The sequence below is a fragment of the Electrophorus electricus genome, chromosome 1 (assembly GCF_041902795.1).
Source record: "Electrophorus electricus isolate QZ-2024a chromosome 1, ASM4190279v1, whole genome shotgun sequence".
NCBI classification, from domain to species: domain Eukaryota; kingdom Metazoa; phylum Chordata; class Actinopteri; order Gymnotiformes; family Gymnotidae; genus Electrophorus; species Electrophorus electricus.
Window position 1 is genome coordinate 3496221 of NC_137497.1, and position 17573 is coordinate 3513793.

The 17573-nt window shown below is 43.2% G+C and overlaps 1 protein-coding gene across 4 annotated transcripts in view; it reads left to right on the forward strand.

The window, feature by feature from the left end:
- LOC118241364 (NLR family CARD domain-containing protein 3-like) overlaps positions 1 to 17573 on the forward strand; it is an 81653-nt gene that overhangs the window by 1200 nt on the left and 62880 nt on the right. Inside the window, exons 2-6 of one of the 4 annotated variants that reach the window (XM_081712022.1) lie at positions 83 to 1871; positions 4083 to 4256; positions 5558 to 5731; positions 8732 to 8778; positions 8936 to 10146. In XM_081712022.1, coding sequence (XP_081568148.1) covers positions 83 to 1871; positions 4083 to 4256; positions 5558 to 5731; positions 8732 to 8778; positions 8936 to 9477 — 2726 coding nt within the window. In that variant the 3' untranslated portion in view covers positions 9478 to 10146. The other 3 variants (XM_081712163.1, XM_081712062.1, XM_081712103.1) reach the window with 3 other exon arrangements.

Consider the following 17573-nt stretch of genomic DNA (forward strand, 5'->3'; position numbering starts at 1 on the left):
TCTTGTAACTCCTGTAATGAATCTTTTATGAATGAATCTAAAAGAGATTAACATATGTTCTGTTGTCTTCCTCTTTTAACAGAACTGGCCCCTGCTTGCCACAGAAAGCTCAAATCCAAACTGAGGGACAAATGTCAGAAAATTCATGAAGGAATCTCACAGCAGGGAACCACAGCACTTCTGAATGAGATCTACACAGAGCTCTACATCACAGAGTGTGGGAGTGGAGAGGTCAATAATGAACATGAGGTGAGACAGATTGAGACAGCATCCAGGAGACCAGCATCACAGGGGACACCAATCAAATGCAATGACATCTTTAGACCCTTACCAGGACAAGACAAAGACATCAGAACTGTGCTGACTAAAGGAGTGGCTGGAATTGGTAAAACAGTCTCTGTGCAGAAGTTCATACTGGACTGGTCTGAAGGAAATGTAAATCAGGATGTTCTCTTCATATTTCCACTTCCTTTTAGGGAGCTGAATTTAATGAAAGAGAAAAATCTCAGTCTGATGGAGCTTCTTCATCACTTTTTCCCAGAAACATGTGAATTAAAACCTAAACATTATACAAACTATAAAGTTCTGTTCATCTTTGATGGTCTGGATGAGCATCGACTTCCTCTAGATTTCCAGAATAATGAGAAATTGTGGGATGTAACAGAGTCCACCTCAGTGGATGTGCTGCTGACAAACCTCATCAAGGGGAATCTGCTTCCCTCTGCTCTCCTCTGGATAACCTCTCGACCAGCAGCAGCCAATCAGATCCCTCCTGAGTGTGTTGACCAGGTAACAGAGGTACGAGGGTTCAGTGAACCACAGAAAGAGGAGTATTTCAGGAAGAGAATCAGTGATCAGGGCCTGGCCAATAGAATCATCACACACATGAAGTCATCAAGAAGTCTCTACATCATGTGCCACATTCCAGTCTTCTGTTGGATTGCAGCCTCTGTTCTAGAGAGAATGTTGGGTGAAGCAGAAAGTGGAGAGATCCCCAAGACTCTGACTCAGATGTTCACACACTTCCTGATCTTTGACATTAATTACAAGAACCAAAAGTATGATAAAAAAAGTCCCACTCATCCATACCACACAAAAGAACATGTTCTGGCACTGGGAAAATTGGCTTTCGAACAGCTGGAAAAAGGAAACCTGATTTTCTATGAGGAAGACTTGAGAAACAGTGGCATTGATGTCAGAGAAATGTCAATGTATTCAGGATTGTGCATGCAGATCTTCAGCGAGGAGTTTGAGCTACAGCTGGGGAAGGTGTTCAGCTTTGTACATCTGAGTGTTCAGGAGTTTCTGGCTGCTTTATATGTGTTTATTTCCTTCATCTCCACCAACACCAATGTGCTACAACAGCAACACCCTGGATTGCTCAGTTTTTTCAAAACCCCAATGTCTCTCTTCCTCAACAGTGCAGTGGACAAGGCCTTACAGAGTCAAAATGGACACCTGGACCTTTTCCTTCGCTTCCTTCTGGGTCTCTCACAGGAGTCCAATCAGACTCTCTTATGGGGCCTACTGACACAGTCAGGAAGCAGCTCTCACAGCAAAGAGGAAACAATCAAGTACATCAAGGAGAAGATCAGGGAGAATCCCTCTCCAGAGAAATCCATCAATCTGTTCCACTGTCTGAATGAACTGAATGATCATTCTCTAGTGCAGGAAGTCCAAACATACCTGAACAGAGGAGGTAAACATCATCTCCCTGGAGCCAGACTCTCTCCTGCTCAGTGGTCAGCTCTGGCGTTTGTGTTGCTGAACTCAGAAGAGGAGCTCGATGAGTTTGACCTGAGGAAATATGACCCATCAGAGGAATATCTACTGAGACTGCTGCCAGTGGTCAAAGCATCCAGAAAAACCATGTGAGTATTTTCATTTAGAGAGGAACAGTGGATGTAGCAATGGATGTTCTTGACTCATAAGATCTTCTGTGAAAAATGAAAAGGAGAGTGATAGAGAACATTAGAGAGAGAGAGAGAGAGAGAAGGATGGAGAGATCCTACATTAAAGCACAAGTAGGTGATTGAAGGCTCCAACACCAGGTGCTTAAGTTAAACCATAAAGTTTCCTATAAAGTTGTAGAACACTGGAATGTACTAACACTGTCTAGTGATTCATTAGTCTAAATGTATTAATGATGGATAAATGATATTTGATATCATGGATAGTTATGTGTCTGTGTGTTGAGAATGGTCCTACATTTAAAACAGTGGCCAACAGTTTCACACTCTTTGTGAAACAGCCAGAGAAAATGTGCTGCAGTGTAACATAAAGAAGTGGTCAAGTATGAACTATCAGTGTGTATACACGCACACACACACACACACACACACACACACACACACACACACACACACACACACACACACATTTCACACTGATGGCAGTTTTCTAACTTTTTAGAGATATTCAATAGAACTGATGAGGGTGAGTGGACACTTTATAAAGATGTAGGTGTTAATATGACTCCATTTCAAACACTTTATAAAGGTGTGTGTTAATATAACTTCATCTGAAACACTTTATAAAGGCGTAGGTGTTAATATGACTTCATATGAAACATTTTCATTGTTTAAATATTTTGCCAAGGCATTTTGTCATAATCTATTAGCAAATAGTTGTTGTCAATGTACTTTGTGTCATGTTAAACATAATCCAATTCAGCTCTGTGTGATCAGTGTAACATGCAGTGACGTTCACAGCTCTGTGTGATCAGTGTAACATGCAGTGAGTCCCCCAGAAGCTAATGCTGTTACTACTGTCACTCACCTAAAACTGTAGCAGGTTACTGATGCTGTTCATATATTGTGGGACCAACATCTGAGACCACTAGTGAAAATGATTGTTTTGCATTTCATACAATGTTTTCTTTATAACTCATATAATCAGCATAATTTGAGTGAACAGTTGAAATTATTTCATGAATTTCAAATGCATGTAAGGACAGTTGTGAAACTGACCATGTCAGTTCTTTTGTACAAAAAGTCAGATGTCCTTGAGCCGACATGCAAGCAGTGCAGGAGAAATGAGTCAGAGTTCTGATCCGACTGAAACAACATGTGAACCGTCCTCTTCTTCCCAGTATTTCACTGCCACACATACAGTTCATGGAGAACAAACTTTGTGAACTCCAGGGATACATTTCATGTCAACAGCAGACATGAGATCATTGCCTCAAACACTGACTGACTGATGGGAGCTGCCTCACACACTGACTGACTGATGGGATCTGCCTCACACACACCTGACTGACTGATGGGGTCTGCCTCACACACACCTGACTGTTCATTCTGCCATAATCAATACTGCAGTGTTTATTCCTCCATAATCAATACTGTGGTGTTTATTCCTCTACAAGCAGACACTGACCTGGAGCTGCAGCACTTGTATGACCCCATTATCAAACAGTAAACCAGGTGTGTGGAGTCTGTGTTCACTGTGCTTGGGGTCTTTAATAAAGCAAACTTGAAGACAGTTCGGGAGAACTTCCAGCACATAATCTGCATCATGATACAGAGCTACACATTAGGTCACTGTTAATCTCCCTTATGAGAACCTCCACACCCCATTCAGCAAATCAGATCAGTGCTCCGTTCTTCTCCTCACCACCTATGGGCAGAGAATAAAACAGAAAGCCCCAGTTAGTAAGACAATCTACTGCTGGTTGGAACAAATGGATACTATACAGGACTGTTCACACAGCATGGGGCATGTTCCACGATGACCTACTGTCACAGTTTCCTCCTCCTGGTGTCACAGCTCCCACACTGATGCCTTCACATGCTTGTTTTGGTTTCATTCCCCTTGTCTGTAATCCTGCCTGTAATTATGTTCATCTGTGTCTGGTTAGTCTTCATCAGTCTCGGTTATTTAAGCCCTGTGTTCTGTTTTCCAGGCTGTTTGTTTGGTTTTGCATATCATAGTTGCTGCCAATGTTCCTTACTGGTTAATTCCTGAGTCCTGCCTACTTCTGTGCAGTCAACATTTTGTTAATCAGCCTTTTGTCATTTTCTGTTATTTCATCATCTTGTATTTCATCATCCTCTGACTGACCTGCATTTACTCCTTTGCAGACTATCTGACTGTGGTCTCACTGAAAAGTCTTGCAAAGCTCTCACATCAGTTCTACAAACAGAAAACTCCTCACTGAGAGAGCTGGAGATGAATACTAATGACCTGCAGGATTCAGGAGTGGAGCAGCTCTGTGCTGGACTGAAGAGTTCACACTGTAAACTGGAGATTCTCAGGTTACTTTTTGTGACTATTTTTGAATGTAAAAAAGTAGTAAGGTGTGGTGACATTGTAGAGGAATATTTAAAAGGTCAGTGTCCTTTTAGAGGAAGATAAAGATACATGAAGACAGTTCAGTACCCGACACTATTAGAAACAGTTCAGTACCCGACACTCCTAAACACGTGTGTAGAGAGGGGGTGGGGCATAATGTCCTCTTATAAGCAGGTGTGTAGTTAGAGAGGGGGTGGGGCATAAGGTCCTCATAAGCAGGTGTGTAATTAGAGAGCAGGTGAGTTTCTGTGACTATTTTTGAATGTAAATAAAGAGCCATTTTAAAAGGTCAGTGTCCTTTAAAAAAATAACTACATTATAGTACAGTATTATGCACCAGCAGTTCTAAGATCATTTTTGAACGATTTGTACCTGTTCCCTTTAACACTAGGTATCTGAAAATGTACACATAGCACAATCATCATTCAGGATTCAAATGTTCACTGGTCCCATTTGTCCCACCACTAAGTATGTTCTGCAGGCCTCAACTGGACATTTTTTTGCTAAAATTCTTTGCCAGCCAGAGCTCACACTGTTTGGTTCAGGACCAATATAACTACTGTTTATACACAGTAAACCAGACCTCACACTATTTAGTTCAGGACAATATAACTACTGTTTATACACAGTAAACCAGACCTCATACTGTTTAGTTCAGGACAATATAACTACTGTTTATACACAATAAACCAGACCTCACACTGTTTACTAGTGTAGAGTCCTGGGTGAGGAATGAATGAGACCTCACCATGTCAGTAGTTTATCATAAATGTCTACTAGACCTCCATAAATGTATACTAGACCTCCATACGAGACCTCACCATGTCAGTAGTTTATTATAGATATACACTAGACCTCCATACGAGACCTCACCATGCCAGTAGTTTATTATAAATGTATACTAGACCTCCACACAAGCCCTCACCATGTCAGTAGTTTATTCTAAATGTACACTAGACCTCCATACGAGACCTCACCATGTCAGAAGTTTATTTTAAATGTACACTAGACCTCCATATGAGACCTCACCATGCCAGTAGTTTATTCTAAATGTATACTAGACCTCCATGCAAGACCTCACCATGCCAGTACTTTATTCTAAATGTATACTAGACCTCTATACGAGACCTCACCATGTCAGTAGTTTATTATAAAGCACAGGGTGAAGCCTCCGCTACAGTTACCAGACTCTCTAGCTGCCCCATGTAGGCTGATCTGGAACTACATCTCACTCGCTGTCTCTCTCCCTCTCTCCTTTCTGCAGACTGTCTGGTTGTTTGGTCACAGAGGAAGGTTGTTCTTCTCTGGCTTCAGCTCTTAGTTCAAACCCCTCCTACCTGAAGGAACTGGATATGACCTACAACCACCCAGGAGAGTCAGGAGTGAAGCTGCTCTCTGTTAGACTGGAGGATCCCCACTGCAGACTGGAGACACTCAGGTATGGAACTTTATCGTGTGTGCATGCGTTATGTGTGTCTCTATGTGCACGTGTGTGTGTGTGTGTGTGTGTGTGTGTGTGTGTGTGTGTGTGTGTGTGTGTGAACAACTGAACTGGTGAAGGCCATAGTCATCTGTTCCTTATGTATTTTTGATTGGTCTCATTATTAATAATTAATCCTGTTTGTAGACTCTGCTGTGCAGTAATATATTTGCATTGTCTTTGTTGTCTACTGTTTGGGTTTAGAGTGAGTTGGAGAATCAGTGTTGTAGTAAACTGTATTACTGTGTGTTGTTGTTAGAGTGTTTTAGTAAATTGTACTGCTGTGTGCTGTTATTGTGAGTGTGTTATAGTAAATTCTTCTACAGTGGTGTCTTATGGTGAATGTGTTATATTGAACTGTACTGTAGTGTATTATGGTGAGTATATTATATTGAACTGTACTGTAGAGCGTTATGGCGAGTGTGTTATTTTGAACTGTACTGTAGAGCATTATGGCGAGTGTGTTATTTTGAACTGTACTGTAGTGTGTTATGGTAAGTGTGTCAGTGTTAGCGGGTGGAGCTGTGTAGGCCAGAGGGCGGAGCTACCGTCCTCCTGTCTGATTGGTTGGCTCCTGCTCCCCATCATGATTGACAGGTGTGATTATGGGGAGGAGTCTGGACTCTTTAAAACAGAGAGAGAAACCTGCTGGACTGCATGGTGAGGCCTTTGTGTTGTGTGAGCTCACCCATTTGATGGAGTGACTTTTCATTTCACCTGTGCTTCTGTGTGTGAGTGAGTGAGTGAGAGAGCAAGTGTGTGTGAGTGGTGGAGAAAGGGAGAGAATGAGAAAACAGAAAAAAAAGAAGCAATGATTTAACCCTTGTGTGGTGTTTGGATCTGTGTTTTCAATGTTTACCAAAAGAAAAAATGTTGCAGTTGATTATTATTTCAACCTCAGATTTCATGGCTTTGGGTCATTTCCTGTGAAGAACATGCATCATAACACATTTTTAATGACTTCACCCTGTACACCCCCCTACACAGTTATATTACACAGGTGGTTTTCAGGTCCACTGGACCCACAGGTAATAAAAGTGACCTCCTACATGACCTACTGTTTGTGTTTGTGGGGTGTGTGTGTGTGTGTGTGTGTGTGTGTGTGCGCGCGCATATGTGTTCATGCACAAGGTCCTACTATTCACAGTCAAGATTGCAACATTGTTATATTTCAAGCTGTCTGATCCTACATTTATGCACATTTTACCCTCCATCTTGTGGGAATCATTCTTTATTTTCACACTCCTCAAAATTGGGGGCAGACTACAACCAATAAATATCTGCATATATGGCTATGCACAGCAGTTGATCAAGATGGCAAAAAGCTTCTCTGCTCAGAAGGCCTTAGAAATTATTTATGAACAGTGAGAACATTGGGAAAATAATGAAGAGAAAGAATTTTCTGAATTTTGAAGATAACATTTCTGTCAATCCAGAGTCTGACAATGAGTCTGAAGAGGATAAAACTGAACTTGAACCTCCATCAAAATGAAGAAGTCAACAACCAGCCTCAGAAACCCTTCACCAGCCAGCCACAGGACCAGCCCATCAGCAGCCCCCTGCAGGACCAGCCCAACAGCAGTTAGGACATTATCAGCTAGCATGTAGAGAAATATGGATGTCAAAAAATGGTAAAATTGAATGGTCTCCTGGCCAAAGAAAGAGCTACCCCGCAGGTCTGCCAATGTGATAAAGATGCGACCAGGGCCAACATGGATGGCAGTTACTCACATCCAGGACATAGAGTCTTCTTTTGAACTTTTCATCCCGGATGACATCAAGAAAATTATTCTGGATTGCACCAATTTACAGGGAAGGCGTGCTTTTCGAGAGGGTTGGAAGGACATGGACCAAACCCATTTACGTGCATACCTTGGGCTTCTTATCCTTGCTGGAGTTTTCTGATCCAAAGGGGAATCCACAGAATCCCTGTGGGATGCAGAAACTGGCAGAGACCTGTTCTGTGCCACAATGTCTCTAGAAAACTTTTAAATAATTTCCAGGATTATCTGCTTTGATAACTGAGATGACAGACCTAGCTCGGTGGCAGAGAGACAAGCTAGCTGCCATCAGAACAGTATGGGACAAGTGGGTGCACTGCCTGCCCCTGTTTTACAACCCTGGCCCTAATGTCACTGTTGATGAGCAGCTGGTGCCATTTAGGGGCCACTGCCCCTTCAGGCAATACATACCATCTAAACCCGCAAAATACGGAATCAAGATCTGGGCTGCCTGTGGTGCTGTGTCATCATATGCATGGAACAATACACATGCATCAAGTGCAGGAAATACATATGCAACACAGAGAAAAGCTCTGCGCAACATGTGTTTTATAGGATGGCATGAATAGAGTATGTGTTCAATGGGGCTGAAGTTTTTTTACACTGACACAAATGTGTTCAATTTCTTAACATTGTCTCATGTGGATTAGGTCTAAATAAACATGTTTTTCCACCCATATGCTGAAATTGAATTTTCCTTTTTTCTTTTTTTACATTTTATTTACGTTATCACATAATCGGATTGTGTGTATGTATGTGTGTGTGTGTATGAGAGAGAGAAAACACTATTATCCGTGTGTGTGTGTATGTTTAGGTATGTGAGTTTGTGTGTGTGAGACAGAACTTGTCTGCATGTGTGTGAGAGAAAGAGGACTATTATCTGTGTTTTTTGTGTGTGAGAGCGAGAAAGAAAGAGACAGAACTATTATCTGTGTGTGTGTGTGTGTGTGTGAGAGAGAGAGAGACAGAAATATTATCTGTGTGTGTGTGTGAGAGAGAGAGACAGAAATATTATCTGTGTTTGGTTGTGTGAGAGAGAGACAGAACTACTATCTCTGTGTGTGGGTGTGAGAGAGAGAGAGAGAGAGAGAGAGAGAGAAAGAGAGAGAGAAATATTATCGATGTGTGTGCGACAGAGACAGACAAAACTATTAAGCGTGTGTGTGTGTTTCTTTAGGGTGGAGCATGCAGGGAAGATCAGAACCAAACCAGGTCTAAGAAAATGTAAGAAGCAAATGTTATGCACACACACACACACACACACACACACACACACACACACACACACACACACACACACACACACACACACACACACACACACACACACACACACACACACAAAGTATGTGTGCCCTCTAATGTCTCTTCTTGTGTGCAGATGCATGTGATCTTACACTGGACCCAAACACAGCACACACACGTCTGTCTCTGTCTGAGGGGAACAGAAAGGTGAAGTTTGTGGAGGAGCAGCAGTCGTATCCTGATCATCCAGAGCGATTTGATGTCTTGTATCAGGCTCTGTGTAGAGAGAGTCTGACTGGATGCTGTTACTGGGAGGTTGAGAGGAGTGGGTGGGGGGGAGGGGCAGTTATATCAGTGACATATAAAGGAATCAGCAGGAAAGGAGACAGTAGTGACTGTAGGTTTGGATGTAATATGAAGTCCTGGAGTCTGTGCTGCTATAATAACAGACACTCTGTCAGTCACAATAATAACTACACTGTCATCTCTGCCCCCTGCAGCTCTAACAGAGTAGGAGTGTATCTGGACTGGGCTGCAGGCACTCTGTCCTTCTACAGCGTCTCTCACACACACACACTCACACACTTACACACACTCCACTCCACATTCACTGAGCCCCTCTATGCTGGGTTTGGGGTTTGGGGTTCTCGCTCGTCAGTGTGTGTGTGTGTGAGCTAGAATAGCCTCCTGTGTCCTGGAGAACACCTGAGTCTGCAGGGAAACACACACAGACACAGACACACACAGACACACACAGACACACACAGACACTCAGGGATTGTTTGATCAGCCTTTACTGATGTGATTTAATGATGGTGAACATGGAAATAATTTTATTTAGTGAGAACCTGCAGGGGAAGAGACATTTACTGTAAGTATGTGAGATTAAATATTGTTCTTATAATATGTTACTAGAGTTTAAGTTTAGTGTTTATCTGGCCAGGAGAGTTTGTATATTGTAACTAAGTGGGTAAAACAAAAGTAGATTAAGAGAAAAATGAACTTACCTGTGATTATTTTTGTGGAGAGTCTTCTATGTTGATTTGGAGGGAAAAGAAACCATATCCTGCGTTGAAGGGGACTTTTATGGGGAATTGTACTGCCCAAACACAGGAAGTGATGTCACATAATTTCCTGATTTTCCCTGTATAAGTTTCTAAGGGAAAATTCAGTAGAGTGGTGTTTTGAAATTGATTGATGTTGGAGAATTTATGATTGCTGAATTTTTTCTGCTTGACCTTGTAAATGCTAAATTCTACTTTTTTGAATATTTGTCTTTGTTTTTGATTTGATGTGGTTTTTCTTTTGCACTGGAGCACTGGGAGCCAATAAACACCTTTCAATAAACATCTCTCTCTCTTTCACACACACATTACACATCTTTCTCTTTCTTTCACACACACACACACACACACACACACACACACACACACACACACTCTACACCTCTCTCTCACACACTCTACAAATCTGTCTCTTTCTCTCTCTCTCACACACACACACACACTACACCTCTCTATCTCTCTCACACACTCTACACATCTGTCTCTTTCTCTCTCTCTCACACACACACACACTACACCTCTCTCTCTCTCTCTCTCTCTCTCTCTCTCTCACAGACACACACACCACCTCTCTATCTCTCTCTCTCACACACACACACTACACATCTGTCTCTTTCTCACACACACACACACCGCCTCACACACACACACACTACACTTCTCTCTCTCACAGACACACACACACACACACAACACCTCTCTCTCTCTCTCTCTCACACACACACACACACACACACACACACTCTACACATCTGTCTCTTTCTCACACACACACACAACACCTCTCTCTCTCTCTCTCTCTGTCTCTCTCTCTCTCTCTCTCTCTCTGAGTGATGCCATAATGAACATTACTAAGATTAATAATAGATTTAATAACAGAAACTTGCAACCAAAAACAGAACAAAGGACAGACAGAATAACAGGCTAACAAGGTGAGTAAGGGAACTGGGAAACAGAGAGCGAGATCTAACTACACATGGAGAACAAGTGAGATCTTAACTAGAAACAGAGAACAAACCAAAAACAAGTGCACAAGAACAAATGTGAGTTAACCAGAAATACCATGAGTGTGAACAGACGAGAACTAACTAGAAACCATGAAAGACACTCTATGACAAAGACATTGATCGACAAACAAGATGCGTAGGGAAGGTTTTTTTTATAGTACTATAATTAGGGATAAACGTAGAACAGCTGGAGACTAAGGGCAGGAGACAGGGAACCATAGAGAATGACGAAAACCTAGGTTGCCCGGGAAACGGGGAACTCTCCGGTCTGTGGACGTCTGTTGTGGAATTCCCTACATGTTCATATGAGTCCAGCTTACACCATACGTAGGTAAGCTGGAAACTGTAAGCACTGAAACACAGGTGATGGTGACCTTACAGTGCCCTGTCCTAAAAATAGAGCCATTGGCCATTAGCTCAGACAAGGTGAGCTAAGGACGAGCGTGTCCATGTGCAGAACGTACGAGGTCCATTACTGCGTGAAACGGTGTGTTTGAGTTTGACCCCCAATCCAGCCCTCACCCGTGATGGGCTCATTTTAAGACTGAACTAACTCACTGGTACCTCAGTGACACAGTCCTTTACACCTCACCCTTCAGACATATCCACACACACACACGCACACACACGCATGCACGCACACACACACACCAACCTAAATAAAGAGCCATCCCAACAAGCCCATTTGTTTTCCAGAAAATTAACAAATTTTAATCTAAATGAATCAAATTAAAAACTGAAAATTATATTTCCTAAGGAGGAGGTTGCTGACTGCTGGATTTAAACCCACAGAGAACTACAGAGTTACCTTCTTTCTTTAATCATTATGTCAAGTGCTGTCCATAACGTCCAGCTTTGAAAGAGAAAGGTGGTACCCTGTTAAACAGGCCCACACTGTCTCTATCTGGACTCAGGACACAGAAGTACCCTGTGAGTTCGGCGGATGGGTGCTGTCCTGATGGTATATCCCTCAGGGTCTGGTGTGGTGAGGGGGCACGCCCTGATTTTGACCAAATTTGTGTGACTTGCTGGAAAACTCTTTGGAGCTTCAGTGGTGAACTGTCAGATGCACAGGCGATGTCATACACACACACTGATGAGCAGTGATCACACACACACACACAGACACACACAATGAACACAGGACATAACAACACCCACACACACAAAATGGATACAGAGCCTCCCAGTTGACTCTCCAACACAAGAGCGCTCTAATCAGGCTTGTGAGGGGGAGACTGACTGGTAGGCCCACATGTTTAGACAACGCACCGTGTTCCTACTGCACTTACCCAGAGCTCTGCGCTCCGTCTGGAGGAGCTGACAGCAGCAGAAGGAGGGATGGTGAAGAGGTGGACCAGGCCCCAGATGGAGTCTGTGACCAAGAGACTGAGTGAGTCTAAATCCCCTGCACCCTCAGTGTGGATTTAGACTCTTAAACAGGCCTGCTCCTGTTCTCCATGTATTTAATAGGAATGAGTGGATAAACTAGGATCTCTGGAAAGAGAGGACACAACAACAACAACAACAACAACAACAACAACAACAACAATAATAATAATAAGATCATTAATAATAATAATAATAATAATTAAAATGACATAATTAATAATAATGATAAGTAAGTAATAATAAGCCAGTGAAGGTTAAAAGCAGAAGGGCACAGAGTTGGGGGCTCGAGGGGCACAAAAGGACAAGATCTGTGCTGTGATTCAGCCTGATGGTAGACTGGACATTCGGGACTGCAATCTCCTCTGCTTCACCGAGTCGTGGCTGAACCCAGCGGTACCAAACCACGCTATACAGCTGGCCGAGTTCTTTTCGGTTCACCGCATAGACAGGACGGCAGATTCGGGGAAGTCGAGAGGCGGCGGAGTGTATGTGATGGTAAACAACAGCTGGTGCAACAATGCCAACGTTGTTACTCTCGCCTGGTCCTGCTCACCTAACCTGGAGCTGCTCGCCCTCAAGCTTCATCCCTTCTACCTTCCCCGTGAGTTCACTTCGGTCATCATCAACACCGTGTACATCCCACCTCAGGCTAACATGGACACTGCACTGTGTGAACTTCATGAGGCTCTCACACAGTTTCAGGCACAACACCGGGATGCTGCACTTATCGTGGTTGGGGATTTCAACAGCGCTAACCTCAAGCGTGCGGTGCCCAACCTTTATCAGCACGCAACCTTCCCCACCAGGGGAAATAGGACACTAGACCACTGCTACACCCCATACAAGGACAGCTATAAGGCACTAGCTCATCCACCGTTTGGTAAGTCGGACCACGCCGCCATCTTCCTCCTACCAAAATATAAACAACGGCTGAAACGGGAAGCTCCGGTTCAGAGGGAGGTCGCGCGCTGGACAGACCAATCGGTGGCCGCTCTGCAGGACGCTCTGGATGACGCGGACTGGGACATGTTCCGGCGCAGCACTGATGATGTCAGCGAGTTCACGGAGGCAGTAGTAGGATTTATTGGGAAACTGGTGGACGACACGATCCGAAGAATCACCATCAAGAAGTTTTCCAACCAGAAGCCCTGGGTGGACAGAACCATCCGCGAGGCTCTGAACTCTCGAACTGCTGCCTACAATGCGGGGATCATCAGCGGGAACATGGACGAGTACAAGTCCGCAGCATACGGAGTGCGCAGGGCGGTGAGGGAGGCGAAGTGGCGCTACGGGAAGAAACTAGAGACACAGTTCCAGCAGAGTGGCTCTAGATCCCTGTGGCAGGGACTACGGACGATCATGGACTACAGGAGCCCACCCTCCGGACTGATGAGTGCGGATGAGTCTCTGGCGAACGAGCTGAATACATTCTTTGCTCGCTTCGAGGCTACATCTAGCAGCGCTAATGCTAGCAGCACAAATGCTAACGGCGCTAGTGCTAACAGCGCCAATGCTAACGGCGCTAGTGCTAACAGCGCCAATGCTAACGGTGCTAGTGCAAATGGCACTATCGGTGCAGCCAATGGCACATGCGCGGGGCCCACCATAGAACAGCGCCCTCTCATCATCACGGAGAGTGACGTGAGGAGAGTGTTTGAAAGGGTGAATACCAGGAAGGCGATGGGACCAGACGGTATCTGCGGGAGGGTCCTCAAAGCCTGCGCAGATCAGCTAGCTCCGGTATTCACCGACATCTTCAATCTCTCCCTGACGCTCGGTATTGTCCCGTCCAGCTTCAAGCGGTCCACCATCGTCCCCATCCCGAAGAAACCTCGACCCTCCGACCTCAATGACTACCGCCCTGTCGCCCTCACATCAGTCGTGATGAAGTGCTTTGAAAAGCTAGTTAGAGACTTCATCACATCTTCACTGCCAGCCTCCATGGACCCACTGCAGTTTGCATACCGCCACAACCGCTCCACTGACGATGCGATTGCACATCTGCTCCACACTACACTGACTCACCTGGACGAAGGGAGGGGAAATTATGTTAAAATGCTATTTGTCGACTACAGTTCAGCATTTAACACTATCATTCCCTCCCTACTCACTACTAAGTTGGGAGATCTAGGACTGCATACATCCCTGTGCGACTGGATCTCCAACTTCCTAACAGACAGACCACAATCAGTACGGGTGGGCAACTGCGCCTCATCCACCCTCACCCTCAGCACTGGAGCTCCTCAGGGTTATGTCCTAAGCCCCCTGCTCTACTCACTGTACACCTACGACTGCACAGCCACTTCCAGCTCTAACACCATTGTCAAGTTTGCTGATGACACCGTTGTCGTGGGTCTGATCTCGGACGACGATGAGAGGGCCTACCTGGAGGAGATTAAACACCTGGAAAACTGGTGCCAGGAAAATAATCTCCTCCTAAACGTCAGTAAGACAAAGGAGCTGATCGTGGATTGCAGCAAGAAGCAGGAGCGGCACTACCAACCTGTGAGGATCAGTGGAACCATGGTGGAGAGAGTAGATAGTTTCAGGTACCTTGGTGTTCACATCTCGCAGGACCTGTCCTGGTCCCGCCATACCAGCTCCCTGGCAAAGAAGGCTCGTCAGCGTCTTTACCACCTCAGACGCCTAAGGGACTTCAGACTGCCCTCCAAGGTACTGCGGAACTTCTACACCTGCACTATCGAGAGCATCCTCACGAGGAACATCACAGTCTGGTTTGGAAATAGCACCAAGCAGGACAGACAAGCACTCCAAAGGGTAGTGCGTTCAGCAGAGCGCATTACTCACTCGGAACTTCCTGACCTGCAGACCACCTACTACAAGCGGTGCCAAACCAAGGCCAGGAAAATTGTGAAGGACCCCACCCATCCCAACAATAGACTCTTCTCTCTGTTGAGGTCAGGGAGGCGCTTCCGCTCCCTGAAGGCCAAGACAGAGAGGCTGAAGAGGAGCTTCTTCCCACAGGCCATTCGGGCAGGGAAACTGATAAACTGTGGGGACCACCACCACGTAAAATGACTGTATATCTGTACATCTGTACATATAGATTTTAGATTTATACTCAATTAACCTGTTACAACAACTGTAGATATGGTACTATACAATGGATCTGTACATTCTGTAGATTGTGTACATATATACTCAACCATATACATTGTACATTGTGTATATAATCATAATATACATATATTGTACATACATTGTTAATATATTTTTGTACATACATAGAATATATATATTTATCTGTATATATTTTTTTTTCTCTATGCACCCCTGGTTCTCATCCTCAGTTTGGACAGAGCACTCTCCACCATTTCACTGCGTGTTGTACTGTGTATGACTATGTATTTGACGAATAAACCAAACTTGAAACTTGAAACTTGAAACTTGGATGAGGGCAGATCACTGAGGTGTGTGTGTGTGTGTGAGCATGTACACACATCTCAAGCTACTCACTTTAGCTGGCAGGACACTGAGTTGACCTGGTGGTCACCCAATGTTTCCTACTCTACTGCTCAGAGATCCATGAGAACACTTTTATAGATTGACTGGACATATAAATGTTGTTACTTGTTAGCACGCTTGTGCCAATACCTTATTTGCGTGGCTTGATGATTCAGAACACGATCATTTCTGTGTTTAAACAATGCATCAATAAATAAAAATATGTTTTAATATATCGCAAAGGTTGTAAGTTGTTGTTAATGGTTGTAATTTAGAATTTAGAACATATAAGCTACTTCATCTAAAGTCACTTTCACTGATGCCAACAAGCTCAGTGTTGATGAGAGAGAGGAATACTCTCTCCATCTAGTGGCCATAATGTGTATTACGTTAAACTCTTTTTATTCCGCATTTCCTCACACTTAATACATAAGTCTCAAACACTTAATACACAACTCCCAATAGTCTGTATGTCCTGATTTCCTGAGACAGAGAGAAAGATCTATTGGCCATATCATGTATTGCAGTCGCAACATTTATATCATATTTCCTCATGCTTAATCCATATCTTAAATGTTTCCAGAGAGAGAGAGAGAGAGAGAGAGAGAGAGAGAGAGAGAGAGAGAGAGCGAGAGAGAGAGAGAGAGAGAGAGAGAGGAGCAGTGTGAAGAGCTGTGAGTTGTTAGTCTGTGTTGTGTGAAAAGCAGTGAGTTGTTGTGTTAGTCTGTGTTGTGTGAAGAGCTGTGTGCATATTTTAGTAAGTGTAGACACAACAGTAGTAAATGTAATTGATTTATTATTTGTTATTATTTATTAGCTAAATATATGCAGGTGACTTACTGTGTTGTCTTAAGATTAATATGATAAGTGAACTTTGATGGCAAAGTTATAGGTTAGTTCATTATATAACATAATGTAATATTGAATATAGTCTGATAATGTGCTCTCAGTGTACTAACTAGAGTAAGTGAGTTATAGGTTAGTTCATTATATAACATAATGTAATATTGAATATAGTCTGATAATGTGCTCTCAGTGTACTAACTAGAGTAAGTGAGTTATAGGTTAGTTCATTATGTAACATAATGTAATATTGAATATAGTCTGATAATGTGCTCTCAGTGTACTAACTAGAGTAAGTGAGTTATAGGTTAGTTCATTATGTAACATAATGTAATATTGTATATAGTCTGATAATGTGCTCTCAGTGTACTAACTAGAGTAAGTGAGTTATAGGCTAGTTCATTATGTAACATAATGTAATACTGAATATAATCTGATAATGTGCTCTCAGTGTACTAACTAGAGTAAGTGAGTTATAGGTTAGTTCATTATGTAACATAATGTAATATTGAATATATAGCCTGATAATGTGCTCTCAGTGTACTAACTAGAGTAAGTGAGTTATAGGTTAGTTCATTATGTAACATAATGTAATATTGAATATAGTCTGATAATGTGCTCTCAGTGTACTAACTAGATTAATTGAGCTCCTTTATGTTTTCTTCTTGGAGGCAGTACAGAAGTTTGGCTTTCCACTAAAGTCTGATCAACAAATAGATGTGGCTCACCCTGGTACTCATTCCTCAGTGATTGGAGCATTAGCTGTCACTTAAAGATGTAGAATCTTATTTTTATGTTATATAAATGTTATACTGGACGTCAGCTGCTGTATTCTTCTTTTTTTGAGTAGTCTGATCATTTCAACCATTTACAGATTCTTTAGTTAAATAATTTGTAGTCCTTCTCTAAGCAGCGCTGATGACAGCAGGTTGTTCTGGTGGAGCGGACGCCATCACAAGCAGATGTTATGCTGCACTCAGAGCTACCATGAAGTGAGAAACCT